Genomic DNA, 22042 nt, shown 5'->3' with positions numbered 1-22042 from the left:
AACAAAACAACATATAGGGCCCAATTAAAAAGTTGATTTTGATTCCAATATCTCTAAGAAGAACTTTATACATTTATAGTCAAGCAAGAGAAATCTTATTAATTTGAATCTATGCCTCTCTCTTCCACAATCTATAAATTTGTGGGCTAAGTTTGACTTGGTTATATTACAGAGCGGGTTGTTCATTGCTTTCAAATATGAAACGGGGAGATATTAAAATACGATCAAGTCAAGACAAAAATTAAGGTGAGAGCATTATGCCTAATGGACTTTATAATCCACTTTTCTTTTGTCCCTTTTCCTTTTCTTCTTTAAATTTGTTGGTTGGTTGGTTGGTTGGTTGTCTTATAGCTTTAAGAGGCCAATCTGTGTTAAGCTTGGGATTTAAGCTTGGCATCAAGACTAGCTAGCTGCACATATGCATGCCATCATTGCATTGCATTGCATGATATATAGAAGAAGGTTCTCCACCTGCTATGAACCATCCCTTTACCCTAGTGGCAAGCAAAAGACATATCCTTTACTTGTGAGCTGCAATCAACTCAAGGTCAAGATCCTTGCATGAAAGCAAAACCCTCCTCAAAAACTAATTAATCACTTCACCAATTATTAGGGCTAGTTTGGGATTCTAAAGAGGCTAATAATCATTTTTCATTTCTTCAAATAATCTCTTTAAGTGATTTTATGGATAAGCACACAGGACGTGCTTCTCCCCAAAATCACTTAAAAGCACTAAAAGTGATTATGTTGAGAAGCACGTGGGAGGCGCTTCTCCCCAGAAGTGATTCTGACCTATCTAAAATCACTCCGAAACGAGCCCTAAGTCTTTGTAAAGCTACTTCAACCAAAAGAAATAAAAATGTTAAATAATTTGAACATATTTACATGTATTTAATTTGTTTATGCATATGGCATAGGACCAAGTTCAAAATTAATTTGAATGTTAAAAAAGCAACTATAAAGTCTGGACCATATACAATTGGAAGTAGAGCGTAGCTTGTTCCCTAATCTAATTTAAGTACCTAAAGTTGCTATTTCGGTTGACTTCATCACAATTCACAAATGTATGCTTGAGGAGGAGAAAAAATAAAAAAATTCTTGACAATTTCCTTTTCCTTGGTCTTTTTTGGTTAACATTTAATATATATATACACATACATAAATCTATACATACAGTTGGCTCTGTGTGAACTCGAAAAGCAAGGTTTGCAGTACTGGTGTAGAAAGTGGACTCCAAGTCATGTGACATGAGGAAAGAATCTTGGGTTTCATTTCATCCTTACGTGTATAAGGACCCCATTATATATATATAATGCATGGCCATATCAAATCTCTCTGCCCATCTCTCTCTCTCTCTCTCTCTCTCTCTCTCTCTCTCTCTCTCAAGAACAAAACAGTTGAGGGGAATGTCGTCTGGTTCGAGATCCTTCACAGCTGTAGAGCTTAAGCATAATCCGAATGATTTCGGACCAGGCTTCATTCCCCTCAACTAAGAGAAATAATTCACTACTTTCTATACATATCATGCAGTAATTAAAATGCAATGAATTAGAGCCTCTTGCCTTATGATAGTATTTATGCAGAAGCTGCAGATTTTCAATTGAGGAAAGCAGAGCAGCTAGCCTACCTGAAGCCGAAATTGGCAACCAGAGCAAGCATCATCAGTTGAGTCTAATTTCTATCTCTTCCATGCCTAAAATATGTTGACTAAGATATGCAGTGCCATTGTGAACATATGACTGCAAATTAAGTTTTTTCTTCTGTCCTTTTGGTTTTGTTTATTTGCTAGTGTCCCTTTTTTTTTTCTTTTTTGTTAAATTTTCTGGGAAAAGTAGGGGAAAGGATATAGAGACAGAGAGTCTCTCTATACTGTGATTTGGGTTAGCATGTTTCTTAAGATTTTAGTACATGCATATCTTTCTTCCATGCCAAACCACCATATCTACAAGATGAGTCAACCCTAAATGGGGAATCAAAAAACTGATATTTCCATGTGGCTCAGATTTACATGTGAGGTTCATGATTTCAGGTGGGACAGACCTCCTTGATATTGACAACTGTAGCTTCTCAATTGGCTTCTTTGATATGATTTTACTTTGTCGGGGTGGAAAAAGGAAAAAACTTGCACAAGCGGAGCAGTGTATCCACAAGCTAAGGCGAGAGAAACAAATGCAATTGCAAATGTACAGTTTCATGATGTAAGAACAATATCAATGTGTAAGAGTTATAATTGTGGTTCGGATTCTCATGTTGAAAGAAGGGTTGAAAAAATGGAATCCAAGTACTTTTGTTTGTAGGGTTTGATTGGACTTAAGAGGGATGAGAAATAATAGTGGGGGATGAAAGATTACAAAGTGAGAAAAAGGAGGGAGTATGTGTATGCCAACCAATATGACCTTGTCTGCTTGCTTATGTGTTTTTCTTTCTGACTCAAATGATTTGATATAACTCAATAAATAGTGTTAACAAATACTAGTAAATTTGTAATGAGGATAAAGCCACAACAACCTACTCTTATCTACTGGTCTTTGATCAAGTTGATGAAGTTCTTGACCTTGCCCTTGGTCCCTTCTCAACAATAAAAATGAACTATATTTATTGATTTTGCGCTAGATAGTGATGGAGGGGGCCGGGCCATGAACCCGGGACATGCAAGTTTTTCTCCTGACATACATCTTATGTATTAAGTTTAAAGGTGGATTATCATATAATCTAACAATCTATTACTTTCTTGAATTACCCACTAATGATGCTTGAAAAGCAGCCAACAAGAAACATAAATAAATAATAAAAAAATCCAATCAAAGGACGTCTTGCCTGCATGACCCATATACTTATCTTTTAAGCTGCAATCACTCCAATCAACAAGATTGGTAAATTAAGTTGTAATTACCCCAATCATTTGGAGGTCTCACCATCTGAGTGAAAAGCAGGAGATAAAAAGAGAAATTTCATGTCTTTGGAGAGAACGTGTTACAAAAGCTTCTTGGTACAATAATATGCATACTTTTTCACCTATCCTTTCAAGTTTAGGGATCTGAAATTGAGGAGAAAAATCTCATAAGGGTTCATCTAATGTGAGAGGCAATAGCTTTTATCATCAGACGGTCTTTAATAAGGGGAATGCTAGCAACCTTATCTTCAACCTTCTCCTATGGACCTTCTCCATTTTCTTCATGACATGTGTCCATTTCCTTACACTTAAAACAATGTAATTAATGCATCAAACAAGCCATCATTAGTTTTCCAATTTTACCCTTATTAAATATATTTATTTTACTGTTTTCTTTAATTTATCCTTTTTTTTCTTTTTTTTTAACAAACTTCTTACCACCTTGTTAAAAATTAATTAAGAAAAAACGTTTTTGGTGAAGACTCTAAAGGCAATGAGACATTCAAATAAGAATTAAAAATTAAATAAGAAAAAATATTAGTTTTATTTTTTGTTGCCTGAAAGATTCCAAAGGGAGTAAGGAGAGACATTGGTTTAAATCTAAAATTTGGTATGCCAGAATTTTAGGATTTTTTTTTCTTCATATATTCAAACTCCAAAGGCAGCAAGGGATATAAATAAATATAAATAAAATTATGAACTTCCTATGGAATCTGATTATTTGGGGTTTTATATATATAAATTTTAGTTGTCACTGAAAATGCTCTTTAACTTTATTTAGTAGTATAAAAAAATGCAATTAATGAACTTCCTTTTGAAGGAAGTCTTTTTTCTGTATAAAAATGTGATCTTTCTATTAAGTGTTTTTTAGGTCATTCTATTGTGTTTAAAAAAAAATAGAAGTTTTAATGAAAAAAAAATAGACATTTTCTTTTTTTAAAATTGACATTTTTTATTATTTAATTTTTTTACGTATGGTAAGAGAGTTGTAAAATTGTTTTTGAACAAATTGAAAGTCAAAATATTTAATAAGGGTAAATTTGGAAAACAAATGTTAGCTTGTTTGATACATTAGTTACATTGTTTTAAGTGAAGGAAAGTGACACATGTCATGAGGAAAATGAAGAAGGTCCAAAAGAGAAGGTTGGAGAGAAGGTTGCTAGCATTCCCCCTTTAATAATGCTGTAAAGAAACGTTTGCTAAGCACTAGCTTACCTTGGGGCACAAACCCATCCACCCAAAATAACAGAGAAAAATAAAGAAAAGAAAAGAATTCAACCCTGATCTGCTAACAAAATACAGCCTTTTGGGTTAGAGTACTGGCTTAAAGATCAGCAATGGGACCCTAAGGGTGATATTTGTTGATACATGCCATTTTTCAGTCATCATTTGAACTACTTTTATTGCTGAATGACAAGGAAAAAAGAGGGGGAAGAGAGAGAGAGAGAGATATATATATATATATATATATGTATATATATGGTACAAGTAATTATTTTTATGTGGCATTGTTGTTTCCTTCAAAACTAGAAACTAATTGTATTTATGTGGGTGTTTTCATTCTTCATGGTGGATATCCAATCTCCCTATAGGCTGTCGACCAGATGGTACAAGTGAAAGCATATTATACAAATAAATAAAAAATTAAAAAAATCAGTTTATTAGTATCCAAGTTTACTTTCTTCTTCCCCACCAAACTGGGCCATTTAGCAAAAGAAACCACATACTTACCAGTTATGCTCAGTGCAAACAGCAAATACTGAAGTACTCTGTAAATACACTAAATATATACATATATGTTGAGTGTGTTTGTCCTACTTTGAAAAGTTTAGGGACCAAGCCTGGGTTTATAAAGAGTTTGGCTACTCTCCCCATTGCCAATTGGTTTTGAGGTGGAACCTCAACTTCCTTCATGGTATCAGAGCAAAGCTTCACGTGTTGGGTCCAACGGCCACAAGCACTCCCAAGTCACCCAGTACGTCCACATGTTAGACTTAAAAATTCGCCACACGTGCAGGGGGGTGTTGAGAGTGTTTGTCCCACTTTTAAAAGTTAAGGGACCAAGCTTGGGTTTATAAGGAGTTGGGCTACTCCCCCCTTTGCCAATTGGTTTTGGGTAGAACTTCAACTTCCTTCAATATATGCATATACACACATTCGAAGGCATACTCCATATGTTTTACCATCATGGATCAACTAGTGAGGACAGACTCTCAAACCATTTCGATGCCCTTCTTTCAACTTGTGGGATAGGTATTTTTCTTTTCCAGAATGAAATGCTAGTTCGCTGAGACTGCACTCATCAGCTGAGAAATATTTCGTGCTCATCAAAAAGGGAAAGCGAACAAAAGGCTAGAAAAAGGTATTGCAGCAGAAAAATCTACAATTCTCATTAAATGCTTTGCATAAATATTTCACAGAATTTAAGGTTTGATGCAATACAAAGAAGTTTAATATCTGTATTACAAAAGTATAAAGTACAACAGGAGGCCGACTGGTTACTCCCACTCTGCGGATCATGTTCTCTCATTAATTGACAGAAGAGTAACATTTTAGTGACATAACAGTACCTTTTTTAGGTGAGCCTCTCTTCTACTTAACGCCATGCCACAGAACACGAGACCAGAAAAAAAAAAAAATATATATATATATATATATATATATATGATGCGCTAGGTCTTGTTTAACCTTGATTCGGGAGTCACTCACGCACTGCAGGCACCAGTGGATGCATGTTCAGTCCATCATTACACCATCTATGCGATCTGCCCTCGCACAGACCGCACCACTGAAGTTTTTTCTTTGAATACAATAACGATTGTCCATTTGAGATCATGGCAATGCACCTTCACATTTTGTAACTTCTGGTTGAATGTGTGAACAAAATCAGAAGACTTTCGGATTAGAAGTTATGACTGAATAATCATGCTTGTGACTTTTAAACTTATCATGTCATCTTCGATTGGCTAGTGGCAGGAAATGTTGGAAGCAAGTCCAGACATTTACGATACTTTTCATCCTTCGAGAGCAAGTCTATGACAACGGAGATTGTGCAGGAATCTGGTGACAAATTTCTTGTGACCATCTCGTGAAGAAGTTCCACCACTTTCGCCGAGTCATCACTTCGGCAGAAACCACGCATGAGGATATTATAAATAATGACATTTGGAGCACAACCATTCGCTTCCATTTCTATAAACAAACCATTTGCCTTTTCCAGTTGTCCTTCTATACAGAGCCCATGAATCATCACGGAATATGTTATAACATTTGGTGCCAGGCCTCTATTTGACAATGTAAGAAAAAGATCCCAAGCAACTTCAAGGTTCCCTGCTTTACAGAAGCCATCAATAAGGCAATTTAACATTTCGACACTAATTTTGAAGTTGCAATTTTCTAAAGTACGGAAAACTTCCATTGCCTCTGGTACGCGATCAGTTTTGCAAAGCCCGTCCAACAATATTTTATATGTTGTTGAATTTGGTAACAGGTTCTGAGTTTGCATTTCACCAAAAAGTTCTTGTGCATCCTGAACTTTACCCATATGAAAAAGACCAGTTAATAAGGAGTTATATGTTATTACTGTTGGCCTAGTTCCTTTGCCAATCATTTCCTTGTAAAGATTGACAGCTTCCTGTATATTCCTATTCTTGCAGTATCCATTGATCAACACATTGTAGCTAATAGCATCAGGTTCACACCCTCTACTTGGGATAGAATGAAACAGCTCTCTTGCTTCATTAAGCCTACCCGCTAAACAGAAGCCATCTATCAAAGTGTTGTAAGTAAATACATCAGGATCTATGCCCCTTTGAATCATCAACTTTAACAAGTCACTGCTTTCTTTCAGATGTCCCCTTCTGCAAAGCACTCCTATTAACACATTGAATGTCACCACATTAGGCCTGACACCCTGATCCACCATCTCATTTAACAAAGCTTTAGCCGCTTCCCATTTTTCATTGTAGTACAATTCATGTATTAGAGCACTATATACAATCACATCAGGGACAAATCCTCCATCTTTCATTTCTATGAAAAGTTCTTTCGCCTTATCTACCAACCCAGCTTTACAGAGCCCATTAATAATGGTCCCATAAGACACTACATTTGGCTTACACTCAACACCATAGACACCATTCCCATTAGCCATTTCTTCATGTAACCGAACCGCAACATTCGTATTACCTGTTCGACACAACCCGTTAATCAAAGTACCAAAAGTAACCACAGTAGGCTGACACCCCAACTTGATCATTGTCATAAACAACCTGGTTGCCTCATCAATCCTATCCTCCTTACACAACCCTTTAAGCAATGCTGTATAAGTCACAGTACTTGGTCTATAGCCCCTCCTTAAAAGACTTCCCATAACCACAAAACCATCACGAGCCCGGTTCACATTACAAAAGCAATTAAGCAAAATATTAAGCGTAATGAAATTAGGCAACAACCCAACTGATATTAACTTATTGTAAAGCAAAAAAACATGAGAGCAATGCTTACTCTTGGCAAGTCCACCAAATAAACAATTGAATGACCAAATTGGAGGAGTGGGTTGCATTTGAATCATGTGCTCAAAATAGTGCAGCGCTTCATTGATGGTAACATCACCTGACTTACAGTTGGTTTCGAGAAATTTTTCAAGTTGGGTTTGGATTGGAACTTTGGAAATTGGGTTTTCTGATGAAGTTGTGGGATTTGAAGAAGTGGGCGTGCCATGGTTCTTGATGAACAAAGATGAAAGCTTGCTTGAAGTTTTGGAATTTGAAGATGTGGGCCTTTGTGGGTTTGTGAATAAAGATGATAACTTTACTTTTGAAGCTGTTCCCGAAGAGCTCATCGCAGAGAAGCAGTTAGTCGAAGAACTTCAGCAGCAGCAACTAACCTAATCGTCGTTTTTGTGTCAACGACTTGGTATTGAATCAAGAGAACATTGTAGTACTTGGTGTCGTTTTAGCGGTAAACAAAAACTTCTTCATTTTCTCTCTTTTGCAGTTTATATTAATCAAATTTGTTTGCCAATTGACAAATTATTAGCTTCTCTTAAAAAAATACAAATTATTAGCTTCTCTATAATAAAAAAAATATAAATTATTAGCCATTACTCTTAGAGCACATTTGAAAATAAAAATTCAAAACTAGTTACTTGTTTTTTTTTTAATTAATTTTAAATATTTTAAAATTTTATAAGAACTAATTAAAAAATGACACGTGCCTAGTTTCTGATTTTTCCATCTAAACAAAATTTGAGAAATCGGAATAGAGTGGTTAGAGAAATGTGGATATGTAATTTCTTGCTTTTCAAAATATAATGTATTAGATTATTTTAATTTTAAAATAAGGCCAAACAATTTTATTTTCAGTTTTCTGAAAAATTAGAAAGTGGAAATGTATTTGGTAATTATTATTTAGTAAATTTAGTTTTTAGTTTTTGAACAAATGAAAATTAATTTAAAAATGAGCCAAAATTTTGAAAACTCTCGAAAATCAATTTTCCACGCTAAACCCTAAACCTTTGCTATTGTTTCACGCTCGCTCTCGCTCTCTCAAATCTCCCTCGCGCTCTCTCTCTCTCTCTCTCTCAATTCTCGCTCTGCCTCTTCCCTCCTCGCTCGATCTCACTGCGCTCAGTTATCTCGGATCTGACGCGCTCTCTGTCTCACTTATATCCTCCTCTCTCCCTCAGATCTCACCGCCTCTAGGCTTTCAGAAAGGTATGAAAATCTCTGCCTGACTGTTTGGGTGATTCAGATTTGGTGTTTTTGAACTGTTTTAAGTTGTTGGTATTTGTTTGTGTTTTTCTGCTGATGTTGCTGTGGTTTTGTGTTTTGCTGCTGATGTTGCTGTGTTTTCGGGTTTTGCTGTTGCTATTAATAGTGCATTACAGAAAGGGAAGAAGCAATCGTAGTTTTTTTTTTGTCGTACTGTTTGGATCAAACTATCTCTTCACCATTCAATTAATAATCAATTGTTTTTAACCTCTGCTTAGTTTAAATGAGTTCATAATATGCCTAAATTTACTGTTGCATGCATAGCTGCCAGCTGGTGTGTTGCTTAAATTGTTTGTTCTGGTTTTTTAGCTTAAGTTGCTTATAAGTATATCAAGCTAATTAAGAGAGAGGGAATATGGAGGGTTAAATTTTGAGTCACTGAACTACAGTTTGTAATAAGCTATTGTACCAACTTTGGTTTTCATTGGAAACGTCCAATTTCAATGAATTTATGAGAACATCTGCAGATTAGTGTCGCCGCTCATAGAACTAAAATTAAACAATAAAAACGAAAGTTGGTACAATAGTGTTGAGAACTGAAAACATTTGCAAATTACTGTTTCCATGATACATCCAATGAATTTATGAGATCTCAGTATGTAATACCATTGTAATATCAGTAGTGTATTACTTAATTTGTTTGGTGAACTTACTTAATACTCAGATTAATTTGGTATATCTTGTTGTTCCTTGCCAGGTTGATATCCAGGTTGAAAATCCTAGAAACATACCCCTTGTTCAAGATGAGGTATGATTAGTTTGATGTGCCAAATTGCAATTGTCCTTAGCTTTTTACTGAAATACTAACAAGGTTCCTTTTTTGTTTTGTGTTTATTTCCCTCTCTGTTTCCAGCCGGCCAATGGAGGAAGATGTAAGTTATTCTGCTCTTGAGTTGATTTTGTTCATCTTTATCACGTCTCTCTCTGCATCTTTAAATGTTATGTATTATCTGAGAGATCGAGTAAAATGGGTTGTCCTGAATTTGGATATGGAATTTGCAACTTTGAACTAGTGGCAGTTGGCAATATCTCATAGTTACCCCCATTTGTGATTGTATTGAATTGTACTCCATTGGTACTCTGATGGTATTTCATGGAAACTAATCTGAGTTCAAAATATTGTTGCACTTCAGTTAGTCATTTTTTGGTTAATGCATCAGAGCACTAGTAATTATTAAAGAGTAATTGTGTTATGCCTCTTATGTTTGTGTGTTTCTTTTTCCATATTCTTCTAAAGGACCGCCAAACATTTACTCATTTCCCATTCCTGCTAAATAAAACCATTGGGACCAAATGTTTGAGAGTGATCTCTCTTGGTATATGACATGGTCGCATGTGATTATTTCCCTTCTCATTCTGGAAACCTTTTATTTTGTCATGTTCTCATTCTGAAATCCAAAGTCAGCATATTTATTCTTATTGGTATCATCAATTTGTGAAGATTCTTATCTGACCTGAATGCTGAAGGTTGCCAAGAACGAGGAGGAGGAATTTAATACAGGACCACTCTCTGTTCTTATGATGAGTGTGAAGAATAATACTCAGGTAATGCTTTCTATAATTTCATAGTTCTCTGCCAATAAAGGCTTTACATATCAGGAAAATATTCTTATTCAAATTGGTTCTCATTGTGCAAACAGGTGCTTATCAATTGTCGTAACAACAGAAAGCTTCTTGGCCGTGTGAGAGCATTTGACAGGCATTGCAACATGGTTCTGGAAAATGTTAGGGAGATGTGGACTGAGGTATTCCCAATCATGGGTTTTATCTCGTGTTCTGTTTCCTTTTGTGTTGGTAGATCTTCATCAATTATCAATGTTCTTTTTATCTCATGATATTTGTGTTATCTTTTATTTGTCTATGCAGGTGCCAAAGACTGGAAAAGGCAAGAAAAAGGCCCAACCTGTTAACAAGGATAGATTCATCAGCAAGATGTTTCTCCGTGGGGATTCAGTTATCATTGTTCTTAGGAATCCTAAGTGAGGTGTATTATTGTATGTAGCTTTGACAATTCCAACGACTTGCAGAAGTAGTATCCATGCTGAAAATTTTATGTACTAAGCTTGAGAGCTTTTATGTACACTTTTTTTGAGCAACTTTCAAGTGCTGTATATTTTTTTACCAAATGGATCATGCACATGCTATGTGATGCATACATAAACAGTTTACTGTTTTTGAAGGAAAATGATTATCTTACCAAATGGATCATACACCCGATGCGATGTATAATATAATCGTAGTTATGGGAAAAAAAAACATTGTGTTGTCATAATCCTAGTTCATTTCTCCATTCTCCCATAACCACTTTGTTACTATAACAATCTAAGTTTATATTTTAAAGTAGGGAATGAAAAATTTACCATAACAATCTAAGTTTATAAATTTGTTACTAACGCATTGATGTGTAACACTGAGGAACATTATTAGGAAAGTGAAAAGTCCATTGGTGGGAAAGCTCACATGAGTGTTGTAGGGGGAGAGGCAGGGACGAGGACAGAAGGTTTATTGGGTACAATTTTAGAAACGTCATTAATAATAATAACAATAATAACAATATAAATATTTGTTCACATCGCAGACGTGTCACCACTCAATTTCGAAACAAGTAACAATATAACGATTAACATGCAACTAGAAAAGGCATAAGCCAATTCCAAATTTTCTCTCTCATCTTCACAATCGAAATCCAAATCAGATCGCAGAAAAGTAACAAAAGACTCAATCTTTCTTCACATCACATCTAGCTAGCTATTTTTCCCGGAATTTTTTAAGACATGCAGAAAGGTAAGCATCATGGAACAAAACTAGTGAGCCTCTTGATATTGGCCTCTTCCGTGGCTATATGCTTCCATCCTTCATGCACAAAGCTATGTAATTTATCACTCCTCACCTCTCAATTTTCTTCAGATCACAACAACAGCAAACCCACCTTCACACAGATCCTTGTAGCCTCTTCCATCGGGATCATCATCGCCGCTGCGGTGCATTACCGTCTGCGAAAGCTCAAGGATCAGAAGATCATCCCACGCCTAAAAATATCTGACTCTAGCCGTGTTCAACACAAGCTTGAAAGGTTCCCTCATTATGTAGGTAGGTAATTAATAGAACATGATATCTTCACTTATCATCTCCATGTAAATAAATAAATAAAAGACTTATTGTGATCTATATATGAGGCTGTGTTATTGTAAAACCTGTTGGCAGAAAATTCAAGAAGCAATTTTAACAGAATTGTGTTTGTGTGTTTGTGTGTCTGTGTGTCTGTGTGTCTGTGTTTTCTGCATTGCCTTGTGGATGCACATGCAGCTAGGCAGCTGGGATTTAATGACAGAAGAGAATGTCCACATCTCTGCAAGTTAGCCACTGAATACATCAGAAAATTTGAAGGGTTTGAGGATGATATCTATAACTTCTTCTCAAGTGAACCGGATGCCGATTCGCTGTTTGTGAAGCTTGTGGAGGAGTTTGAGAGATGCATCCTCAGCTATTTTGCATTTCATTGGAGCCTAGCTGACCTCATGATTAGTCAGGTAGTTAAGATCCTAATCATTTTGCATTGAAAGACAATATGAAAGAACGTAATTAAAATCCTAATTAGTCATATTTTTTTTCTGTGGAACCTCAAGTGATAAGGATTTGTAAAATTTCAGATCTTGAGCTGTGATGCTGAGCCTAGAAAGAAGCTCAAGAACATTGTCATGGCAGCAACCAGGTAGGTAGGAATTACTTATTATACGCAAGCGTTACCAACGCGAAGCACAATGATTATTGTAATTTTGTTTTTTGGTAGGGAAAATTGAATATAATCTTGACTCTGTGTTTTGATATAGAGAACAGAGATTTGAGAGGGTGACAAAAAATTTGAAGGTGGCCAGAGTTTTCACAACGTTGGTGGAAGAGATGAAAGCAATGGGACTGGCGACGGCGGTGGATGACTCGACATGTACAGAGGTGATGGCTCCAGTAGCACATGCTGATAGAAGTCCAGTCCTCCTCCTCATGGGAGGTGGAATGGGAGCAGGGAAGAGCACTGTGCTAAAGGACATCCTCAAAGAGTAAGAGTTCATTTTTCAAGCAAAATGCATGCTATATATATATATATATATATATAAACCAACTTCTCTTCTTCCCTTGACATTTTCCTTCTCAACTCTCTCTCACATGGCATGGATTGAAGCCTACATGAATATCTTGATAATCGATCCTATTATATATCGGGTAGAAATTCATAAGCATAAGGAAACTCTGTTTGCTACTATAGTTAAACAGAAATTCATAAGCATAAGGAAACTCTGTTTGCTACTATAGTTAAACAGAAATCATAAGCACAAACAATTATATTAACCAAGCAACGACAAGGCAAGCTCCTCCCATCTCATCATGGCTTGGTAGATTTCATTCAATTCAACCATCATTTTCAAGCCAAAGAAAACATCATTTAGTGTTAACCTTTTTGGTTGAAATGTGTGTTGTAGAACATTCTGGGCTGGAGCAGCGGGGAATGCAGTAGTCATTGAGGCAGATGCCTTCAAAGAATCAGATGTTATATATAGAGCCCTCAGCTCTAGAGGACATCATGACATGCTTCAAACTGCTGAACTGGTATACGTCAAATCTCTCTCCCTACAAATAGCTACAAATTAACCCATCAACTGAGCTACATAAATACAACTGTACATAGCCTTTATATGCTAATTAGTTTTAGCTAGGATTTTATTGGCCTTTTATTTTATTAAGCTTGGATGATATAATTACTAAAAACAAGATGCTAAGTTTTGGGCTTTTGTAACTTGAAGAACTGTTCACGTGCAATGTCACAAGAAGGGTTCATGTTAAATATATAGGCCCAAAAATTAGAGTTGGGCCTCCTCCCGGGCAAGCTTTCACAGTTAACCACCTTTTTCTGGATTTTGTTTTCAACTTTAAAAGAAAATTCCTATGTGAAAAAACTTCAGTTAGATCACTTTATAGTATTGTATACAGAGACGATTCTCCAATAAGTATTTAAGTTAAGTATAGGTTACATAATTTTAATTTCGGCCATTGAATTGCATCTAAGAGACTACCAACACATTTAATAAATGCAATTCAACATCCAAGATTAGAAGTATGTAACTAATTCTTAACATAAAATACTTTATTGAAGAATCTCCCATTGTATATAATAAGGAACAAAACACATAGATACCTATACTTAACTAAAGTTCATTCAAATAATTTTTTAAGGATGGTAATGAGCTGATAAAAATGATTTCAAACAGGTACACCAATCATCTACGGACGCAGCATCATCACTCTTGGTCACAGCACTTAATGAAGGGCGGGATGTGATCATGGATGGCACACTCTCTTGGGTGCCATTTGTTGTGCAGACAGTAACAATGGCCAGAAATGTCCACCGCCGCCGTTATCGGATGGGACCTGGTTACAAGGAGGGTGAAGATGGAACTGTTATCGAAAACTATTGGGAACGACTTGACGATGAAGAACCAGAACAAGTAGGAGGCAGAAAGAGAAAACCATACAGGATAGAGCTTGTTGGAGTTGTGTGTGATGCCTATCTAGCTGCTATAAGAGGCATAAGGTATGTGGTCTTACCTTATTTTTTTGTTCACTTTCGAACTTTTAGCAGTAAAAAGAAAAGCATTTCCTCTTGAGGCCCTGATAAATGAAAGTCAATGACAACAGGAGAGCTATCATGTGTAGAAGAGCTGTCCGAGTAAACTCACAATTGAAATCCCACAAGAGATTTGCAAATGCATTTCTAACATATTGCCAACTGGTTGACAACGCAAGACTATATTGCACTAATGCATTGGAAGGTCCACCTAAGGTACACTTGCTATCCCTTCTTTTAGTTTATATATCTTCCTTCCTTTCCAATGAAAAGAACCTGCACACATACCTTAACTCAAGAGTGTTACATTCCATGCACGAAACTAAGGAATCAAACAAAGCCTATGTGCCTGCAGATAGACTTCCACATAACCAAGGCTCTGAATGGACTTTCTTGAATTCTGTATCTCCTAGCCTCGGAACTCATAGTCGTTGTGAGCCAGCCCCTCTGTCTGACCTGAAATAACTTTGCTTTAGACATTAAGAGTCCCAAATGTAAGATGCGAAATATATAATTTATTCAACCATGGATGGAAAACATAGCTTCCAGGACCAGACCAATAACAAAAAGTTCTGCTTGGAAGTAGTTTATGGTAGTCTAACATTATATGTGTGATACTAAGATAATAATTGTTGTGAAGTTGATAGGATGGAAAGACAAAGACAGAACCTTGCTTGTTGATCCAGATGAAATTGATTGCTTGAAAAGGGTGGGCCGATTAAATGACTCAGCGAATTCCATATACGAACTTTACAAGCACCCTAACCCAGCTTGTGAAACTGGGTCAATCTGGAAGGACATTGTCTTATCGCCTTCAAGATTAAACATTCAAAAAGAGCTGAAGTACTCCATACAGAAAGCTGAAAGATTGAAACGATAAACCAATGGTCCCGGCCAGGTGCGTTTTAAACTTCTTATCTTCACAGCACAGATCAGAAGATGGAGACTGAACAAAGCATTGGGAGTTTTCAATATCTGCAACCAATGAGTATTTTGTCTGTGTTTTACCAAAAACTAGGAGCTTTTTGTCTGTGTTGTACCAAAAATGAGGAGCTTACTCCTAAGATTTATATATAGAGAAAGTGAAGATTTGAAGGTCAAAATTTGGACTTATCTTAGTCAATGGTCATAGGTATATACATATTTATGAGATTGATAATATCTGAATATCCCTGTTGTATGACCTTCATTAGGTCAGTGTAGAAAAGATGTCTTCCTTTTTATTTTCTTTTACTGTTTTGGAAGCCTAAAATTACCCACAATATAACATATAATTTTAAGTCCAATGTGGAGTAGGGATAATGTATATGGATGTGATGCCTATTTATAATTGAGTATAGATGTGACATGTTGACTACAAAAGCAATGCAAGCCCCAAAAGGAAAATTTGGAAATCTTTGATCTCAAGGCATTTACACTAACTAGATATGCATCCAAGCATAACCCAATATTCATTCTCTTTCAAATAATATTTGGCATGAAAGGAATGGATTAATGACTTTTGAGTTCAGATATTCCTGGTAATGAAGAAACTGCAAGTATTAAATGAGTCATGTATTATTTTGGTAAGAACAAATGAGTTACTTAAATATCAAAGGAATGATAAAGAATTGCAATTCCTGGAATATCAGTTAAGCGTTAAGCATTCATATAGTAATCTCCAATACACGTCTCTTAAATCTAAAGATCCACAGCTAACTGCCAAATAAATTCCACTCCAGACCCCTAAATAGCAAATGCATTGGGGAGGGCATTGGGATACATCACGGAGAAAGAAATAATTTGACAAAAAAAACAATGATATCTTATAAACCATCGTTTGATTTGTACTGTTTATTGCTGTGATTCTTTCCTCTACGCTTTCAGAAGTCAAAAGAACAAAAAGGATTTTCTAAGCTAGGACCATGCACTTGAAGCATCAAATTAACAATTAACAAAGTATAGATGACATGAATGAATACCTGCTGGATATCAGCCAGCTACATTCAATGTTTAACCTGGATTTGAGGCTCAAAACCTGCCCTGCGTTAGGTAAACAAAAATTAGAAAATAAAAAGAGGGAGAAAATGATAGACAAATGAGAGGGGGGCCAGAGAGAGCTCTCTCAAGCTAAGATCAATAGTAAACAAGGTTAAATTTTAAAGGAAACATGGTAAAATACATGCCTGCTTGTGTCCCTGTGCATCCCCAGAATAAACAAAGATGTTCACAACCAAGTATTCCTTGGTCATCGACTCATCAGTAATAATTCCTTTACTTTGGCATTGCATGGGTAGAATTAAGTCCCGCATATAGGATTGTTGTTTCGTAAAGTCCAGTGAATTCTTACACCATATCTTGAGTAGCTTGTGACCTCTAGAAAACAGGCAACATAAGAACTTGTCTTATACACAGGCATGAAGTTCATCCAACAATAGTAGAACTGAATGCCAATCCTTTATGGTTTATGCAAAGATGAACATACATGTCTCTTTTCTCCAGTTTGCTCTGTATCTTATTTCCACCAAACAAGTTCTCCAAATTCCTTAAGGTCTTGTGTGATTTACAAACCTGGGATCTAACTACTTTAGTGTTCCATGCTGATCCTAAATGAACTGGCCCAAGTTATGTCTGGACATTGATTCTCAATCACACCCTCTAATGGAACAGCCTGAAATCTGGTCAATAGTTTTCTGTTAGTTGAGAACGACTGTAGTCATATGGATAGCCAAGTCCTGGTTTACAACTGGTTCCTTGATAGGACGATTATTTCCCCTATGTGTAGCTTGTGACAGGTGAGCGAACTGATAATGCTAATGCGTATTTTTGCATGACATTAAATTCACAAATACATAAATGTAACCAGAATGCAGAAAATACAATGGTAAGCAGAAAAGGAAAACATGAACCCAAAAAAGCAACTACATATGAATGACGAAAAAATTTCCTGAATAATATGGAGATTGGAACATAGTTTTGAGAAATAAATTGCACAACAGCAGAGCATATAAGAGAAATGGAAACTGCCTAAGAGATTCACATGTAGGTTCTAATCCCTCCTCATGCTCAATCTCTATAATTTATCTCCTCCATGGTCTAGCAGGCAAGGTAATGCTCAGTCTTGTCAAGGAGAGGGACCTTTCCAGTGGTATACCCAAGCATACATCTCACAATAAGCATCTTTCAATCTCAATTTCTTGCGGCTCGCAGAATCATCATCAATAGTGAAGCTACTTATTCTGTTCATTTTAAGTTACTACCATAATTAGAAATAACCTATTAATCCCAAGAACAAGAATTCGCGAGATCAGAGCCAGTGGATGTAAGATTGTGAAATGAACACCAGCTCTCACTGCTTTCTTTTCCAATCTCATATTCATACATTCTTTATCCTATATGCAAGAAAACAAGATTGAACATTAATTTTACTGGGCATTTTGAAGGGAAAGGTGATCAATGAACACCTAAGAAGACAATATTAGAATGATGCAAGAACTGATAGAGATAAATGGGAAATATCAGCCTTCCACATCTTAATCAATCTCAAACCCAACTATCTCCTTGGTTCAGCTAAACTTTTTCCTGTATCTCAGAACATTCTACAAGTAATGAACTTCAATGACAAAAAGAAAGAAGACTTGCACTACAACTACTCCAGTTACATTGCGGAAATCCTACTTTGCTGGCACATGCTTTGAGTCACACTTTCCAAATGCAACCTCATTGTTTGTTCCTATAAAACCCTAGCATAAGGAGGCGCTGAGCAGGGGTCACGCTAGACTAGAAGCCACCAGAGCAAGGGCTGCATTTTTTACATGGCCTCTTGAAGAATGCAGTGTTTGTGAGTTATTGTTCGTGCCTCATATCAACAACTCGGATATGGTTTCAACTTTCAATGGTTTCATTGTTTTCCTGTACGGCATGATCTCACTAAGCAGATTATTCTACACTGGTGTTTCAACAATCATCTCATGTTATGGTACATCTATGTCAATAATATAGTGCTGACTCCGACACCTCCTTGTTGGTGTCTTCTATCTCTAATTTCGGCCATAAACTCAGCTATATATCAAAGGATTTCTCAAATTTCTCTTGCATAATTTGTTCATACCATCTCCCTAAAGTCATTCATATCATCAAATGGCTTTGCAAGTTTAGTTTGGTAGATTTGTTTCCTTGTAAAACTACGTGACCGTGTAATCGCATGTAATCGCAAGGAACCTACGGCATTTAAAGTTCATGCTTTATAAAGAAAATCATCAAAGAAAATATTCCATGAAAGACTAGAACAAAATGAAAAATTGGAAATTCAAATGAAGAGGAGGGATCCAAGCAACCATCCAAAACAGACAGAAATATGGTGAGCATGGCAAAGCCATAGCCATATGCCTCATTAACTGGGCAGCTCAATTATTCAATTCCCCTCCTGTCTTATTAACTGTGAAGAAGTAATGGCATACAACGTGTGATCTCAGCTTCTAACTGTTGGCAAACAGTTGGTAGGTATGCTTTCAAATCTCGAACTAAAAACCCAATAAACGAAGAAACCCTAATCCAATTATGAACGACAATGTAGTTTGATTAAACCCTAATCCAAAATGAAGTAAAATTTGTTGCAGATAAATCAACTGATTTGGGATCAAATTGCAGAACAAATTAGACCTACAAGAATAGCAAACAACATGCATCTAGCAGAGTTTGAATTGAAGTGTGGAAGTTTACCAAACCCAGCGTTTTCAGATCGAACACAGGTTTATACAGAGACCTTCGAAATCCCTAACTGCACTTCATCGCAATGACAACATACATCATGGAAGGGTTGCAGAATGCTAAAATGCGCAGGGTGAATACGATAACTCATCTTCTCACTAATTCAACTGAAATGTACTGAAGTTGTTACAATCTCAAACTGTCCACAAACCCTAGAAAGAAAAACAATTCGATTTTCAGGCTGAAAAACTCGATAATGAAAGTTAAAAAAAAAAAAAAAAAATCCGATATATATTTTTTCCTTAACTGCAAACACGAAGAGATTTACAAGACTACCCCTACAACCAACTAGAGTCTCTTCCTCCCTATTCTCTCACTTTCTTCCCTTCCGAGCTGGAGCTTTCTTCGCCGGCGACTTGACGCTTCTTGGCTTCACGCTCCGAGTTGGAGCCTTCTTTGGAGTCGCAGCTTTCTTCGGTGCAGGCTTGGCCGCCGGAGCTTTTCTTCCCGGAGATGACCTCGTCAGAGTCCGTGCCGCCTTGGCCGGTCTCTCCTTGGGCTTGGGCCTTGGAGCTGCTGCCTTTGGCTTGGCAGCTGCAGCTTTTGGCTTGGCAGCGGTAACTTTAGGCTTGACAGTTGCAACCGGCTTAGACTTGACAGGAGCAGCAGCTTTGGGCTTTGGAGCAGCAGCCTTCGGCTTTGCAGCAGGTTTCGGCTTAGGCTTTGGCTTTGCTGCAGCAGCCTTTGGCTTCGCCGGAGCTTTGCTTGCTGGCTTAGTCGTTTTGCCTCCCTTAGGCTTCGCAGCAGCTTTAGCCTTGGGCTTGGCGGCGGCCACTGGCTTCTTCTTCACCGGAGAAGCAGGCTTAGTTGCCGCGGCGGACCTAGCAGAAGGAAGCTTGAATGAACTTTTGACCTTGACGAGCTTATCGGAAGAAACAAGCTTCTTCAAATGGTAAAGCAGAAGCTTCTTGAAGTTTGGAGGGAGCTGCTTGTGCTTTTCTTCAATGAACTTCGTGATCGCATACTGGCTCGAACCAGTTCTCTCCTTCAAAGTCACAATCGCATCCTTAACCATCTGCAGCAATGGCACGAAATGAAAATCAGATCGAAAACCCTAAATTTTCAAGCTTAAGAAACACCAATTGAGAAAAACGCATTCGAATTCAAGAAAATGCATACCTCTTCATAAGGAGGGTGAGTGGGAGTAGTTCTAGCCTTCTTGGGAGCGGCTGGTTTCTTCGCCTTCGGCTCCTTGGCTTTGCTCGCCTTGCTGGTTTTGGCCGCCGGTTTTTCCTCCGCCGGCTCAGTGCTGGCCGGCTCCGGTGGAGGATTCTCGACCGTCTCAGCCACGGCGGCGATCGCTTCTTCGGATGCCATCGGATTGAGAAAGAGAGATTGGGATTCGAATTTAGGGTTAGGGTTTGAAATGAGGAGAAAGAGGGACTGAAATCGAAGGATGGAGATCTGGATCTATAGCAATGTGTGTTCACTGGTAATTTCGTTGTGAGAAGATGACGGAAATTGAACGGTTTAAATAGTCAAGTGCCTGAGAGACGATATCCAAAAGCTGAGCGCTGATTGGCTGGGTGGCCTAGCACTGGGATCGCTCCCTTTCGGAAGTTTGAATGTGGGCCTTTGGATAGAACGTTGTGGACGGTTGTGAATGCTTGAAAGATGAGGCATAGAAGGCTGGGTTAGGAAGAATGGGGTTGTTCATTGTTGGTTTGGGTGTGCTTTTGTGCCCAATTGATTTGTGCATAACTTGGCCTAATCTTGATGGATTTGAGTGAAGTTTTTTTCATCTTGTAGGAAATTATATGAGCTTTCTAATGACTATTTTTTTGAGTTTTTTGGATATTGGGTTTGGGAGATATTTGGTTTAGAATCCACAATGGTCAGGATTAGGGTTTTTAGTGATGTTATTGTGGTCTCAAGCGATTTTAAGAGAATGCTTGGAACCAAATCTGGATTTTTTAACCTCATCTCATTTAAACGTAGTTAAGGAACACATTAGTTCAAGAATTGCGAAAATCGGCCCGGATTTGGGTATAGAAATGTGGCTTGGAACATGAATGAAGTTGCACATCTTTTTGCACCTTGTGCAAGGTGTCACATATTACATATGGTATGTATCCTATTTGTATAAAAAATAAAATGACCTAACAAATTAGCACTAAATCTCACACATTATGCGGCATCAAAAGTGATTTTGGAACATAAATCCCAAGTGAGTTCTAAATCTATTGGTCATTGGGTTGTTTAACAATTAAAAGTATATATGATAAGTTGAGCATGTTTATAACATTGACACATAGTGCCACTTGCAAACCCAGGTAAGATATCTTTGCTTATCCTTGTATACATATTATACACCCACAAATTTGTGTCAACCAAACATTTTTCATGTAAAATACACAAATAGTGTAGCAGCTGTTCTTATCTTTGCTTACCTCACTCACTAGATTACTAGTTGCACCTATCTGCATCAACCAATAAAAAGGCTTCGCATACCCAGAACCAGAATTTCCTTCCTTGTAGCAGCTTATATATCATCCCTGACTTCTGCATATGTTTCCCGAAATCGTGCAACGCAATCAAACTCGTATGTAAATTAACAAGATATAGAGGAAATTTTGGTCTTGCAGACAATTGACTTGGCCTATTGGAACATTTCATAAGAAGTTAATGAAGAACATAGGTGTAGTCGTCTTCATTCTGTGATGGTTCATATCATTTTGATTCCTCACATCAACTGGACATTGGCTCTTTCTAATAGATAAAATATACCAAGCGGAGGAAACAAGAAGTCGAGAACCATATTGGCCCAAGCCAAGATCAATTGACTGAATCTGAAGCATATATAACATGAACTTTTCAAGCTTATTGACTTATTCTTGCATTATTTGGTGCAGGATCGAAGTTAAGGGGTTGGTTTGATCCAAATCTTATTTTTGTACTTGTTGACAAAGACACATAACTTTTGTTAATATCTAAGCCAACCTAGCCCTCCCATACTTGCATACAGTAATTAACCTTCCTTCTTCTTCAACGACTTACACATGACCTGCT

The 22042-nt window shown here is 37.1% G+C and overlaps 4 protein-coding genes and 1 long non-coding RNA gene across 8 annotated transcripts; 3 read left to right on the top strand and 2 right to left on the bottom strand.

The window, feature by feature from the left end:
• The first annotated feature begins 1086 nt into the window (after nucleotides 1-1086).
• LOC103334147 (uncharacterized) lies at nucleotides 1087-2364 on the top strand. The gene is made up of 2 exons (XR_514242.3): nucleotides 1087-1664; nucleotides 2030-2364. It is a non-coding gene; the product is annotated as an uncharacterized LOC103334147 (long non-coding RNA).
• Nucleotides 2365-5258: 2894 nt separating this feature from the next.
• Nucleotides 5259-7902, bottom strand: LOC103334148 (uncharacterized). Its single transcript, XM_008237087.2, has one exon. It carries the CDS (start codon nucleotides 7734-7736, stop codon nucleotides 5841-5843), a length of 1896 nt encoding a protein of 631 aa, XP_008235309.2. The 5' UTR covers nucleotides 7737-7902; the 3' UTR covers nucleotides 5259-5840.
• Nucleotides 7903-8380: 478 nt separating this feature from the next.
• Nucleotides 8381-10868, top strand: LOC103334149 (uncharacterized). 3 transcript variants are annotated; one of them, XM_089054012.1, is made up of 6 exons: nucleotides 8381-8610; nucleotides 9365-9415; nucleotides 9521-9539; nucleotides 10109-10212; nucleotides 10308-10412; nucleotides 10534-10868. In XM_089054012.1, the coding sequence occupies exons 4-6, from the start codon at nucleotides 10126-10128 to the stop codon at nucleotides 10648-10650; spliced, it is 309 nt and encodes a 102-aa protein (XP_088910138.1). In that variant the 5' UTR covers nucleotides 8381-8610; nucleotides 9365-9415; nucleotides 9521-9539; nucleotides 10109-10125; the 3' UTR covers nucleotides 10651-10868. The 3 variants fall into 3 exon arrangements, with proteins under 3 accessions (XP_088910138.1, XP_088910137.1, XP_008235310.1); XM_089054011.1 differs by having other exon boundaries at nucleotides 8384-8610; nucleotides 9377-9415; nucleotides 10135-10212; XM_008237088.3 differs by having other exon boundaries at nucleotides 8386-8610; nucleotides 10135-10212.
• Nucleotides 10869-11331: 463 nt separating this feature from the next.
• Nucleotides 11332-15357, top strand: LOC103334150 (calmodulin calcium-dependent NAD kinase). 2 transcript variants are annotated; one of them, XM_016795115.2, is made up of 9 exons: nucleotides 11332-11451; nucleotides 11575-11757; nucleotides 11974-12197; nucleotides 12318-12379; nucleotides 12498-12722; nucleotides 13143-13269; nucleotides 13929-14251; nucleotides 14356-14500; nucleotides 14925-15357. In XM_016795115.2, exons 1-9 carry the CDS (start codon nucleotides 11442-11444, stop codon nucleotides 15162-15164), a joined length of 1539 nt encoding a protein of 512 aa, XP_016650601.1. In that variant the 5' UTR covers nucleotides 11332-11441; the 3' UTR covers nucleotides 15165-15357. The 2 variants fall into 2 exon arrangements, with proteins under 2 accessions (XP_016650601.1, XP_088910136.1); XM_089054010.1 differs by having other exon boundaries at nucleotides 11442-11757.
• Nucleotides 15358-19111: 3754 nt separating this feature from the next.
• On the bottom strand, nucleotides 19112-20492 carry LOC103334151 (uncharacterized). The gene is made up of 2 exons (XM_008237091.2): nucleotides 20153-20492; nucleotides 19112-20048 (listed from the first exon to the last, which is right to left on the bottom strand). The coding sequence occupies exons 1-2, from the start codon at nucleotides 20348-20350 to the stop codon at nucleotides 19347-19349; spliced, it is 900 nt and encodes a 299-aa protein (XP_008235313.1). The 5' UTR covers nucleotides 20351-20492; the 3' UTR covers nucleotides 19112-19346.
• Between the last annotated feature and the right edge of the window lie 1550 nt (nucleotides 20493-22042).

This window comes from Prunus mume, linkage group LG6 (genome assembly GCF_029339155.1).
Source record: "Prunus mume cultivar Tortuosa linkage group LG6, ASM2933915v1, whole genome shotgun sequence".
NCBI classification, from domain to species: Eukaryota; Viridiplantae; Streptophyta; class Magnoliopsida; order Rosales; family Rosaceae; genus Prunus; species Prunus mume.
This window is presented reverse-complemented; position numbering and strand designations above follow the sequence as displayed.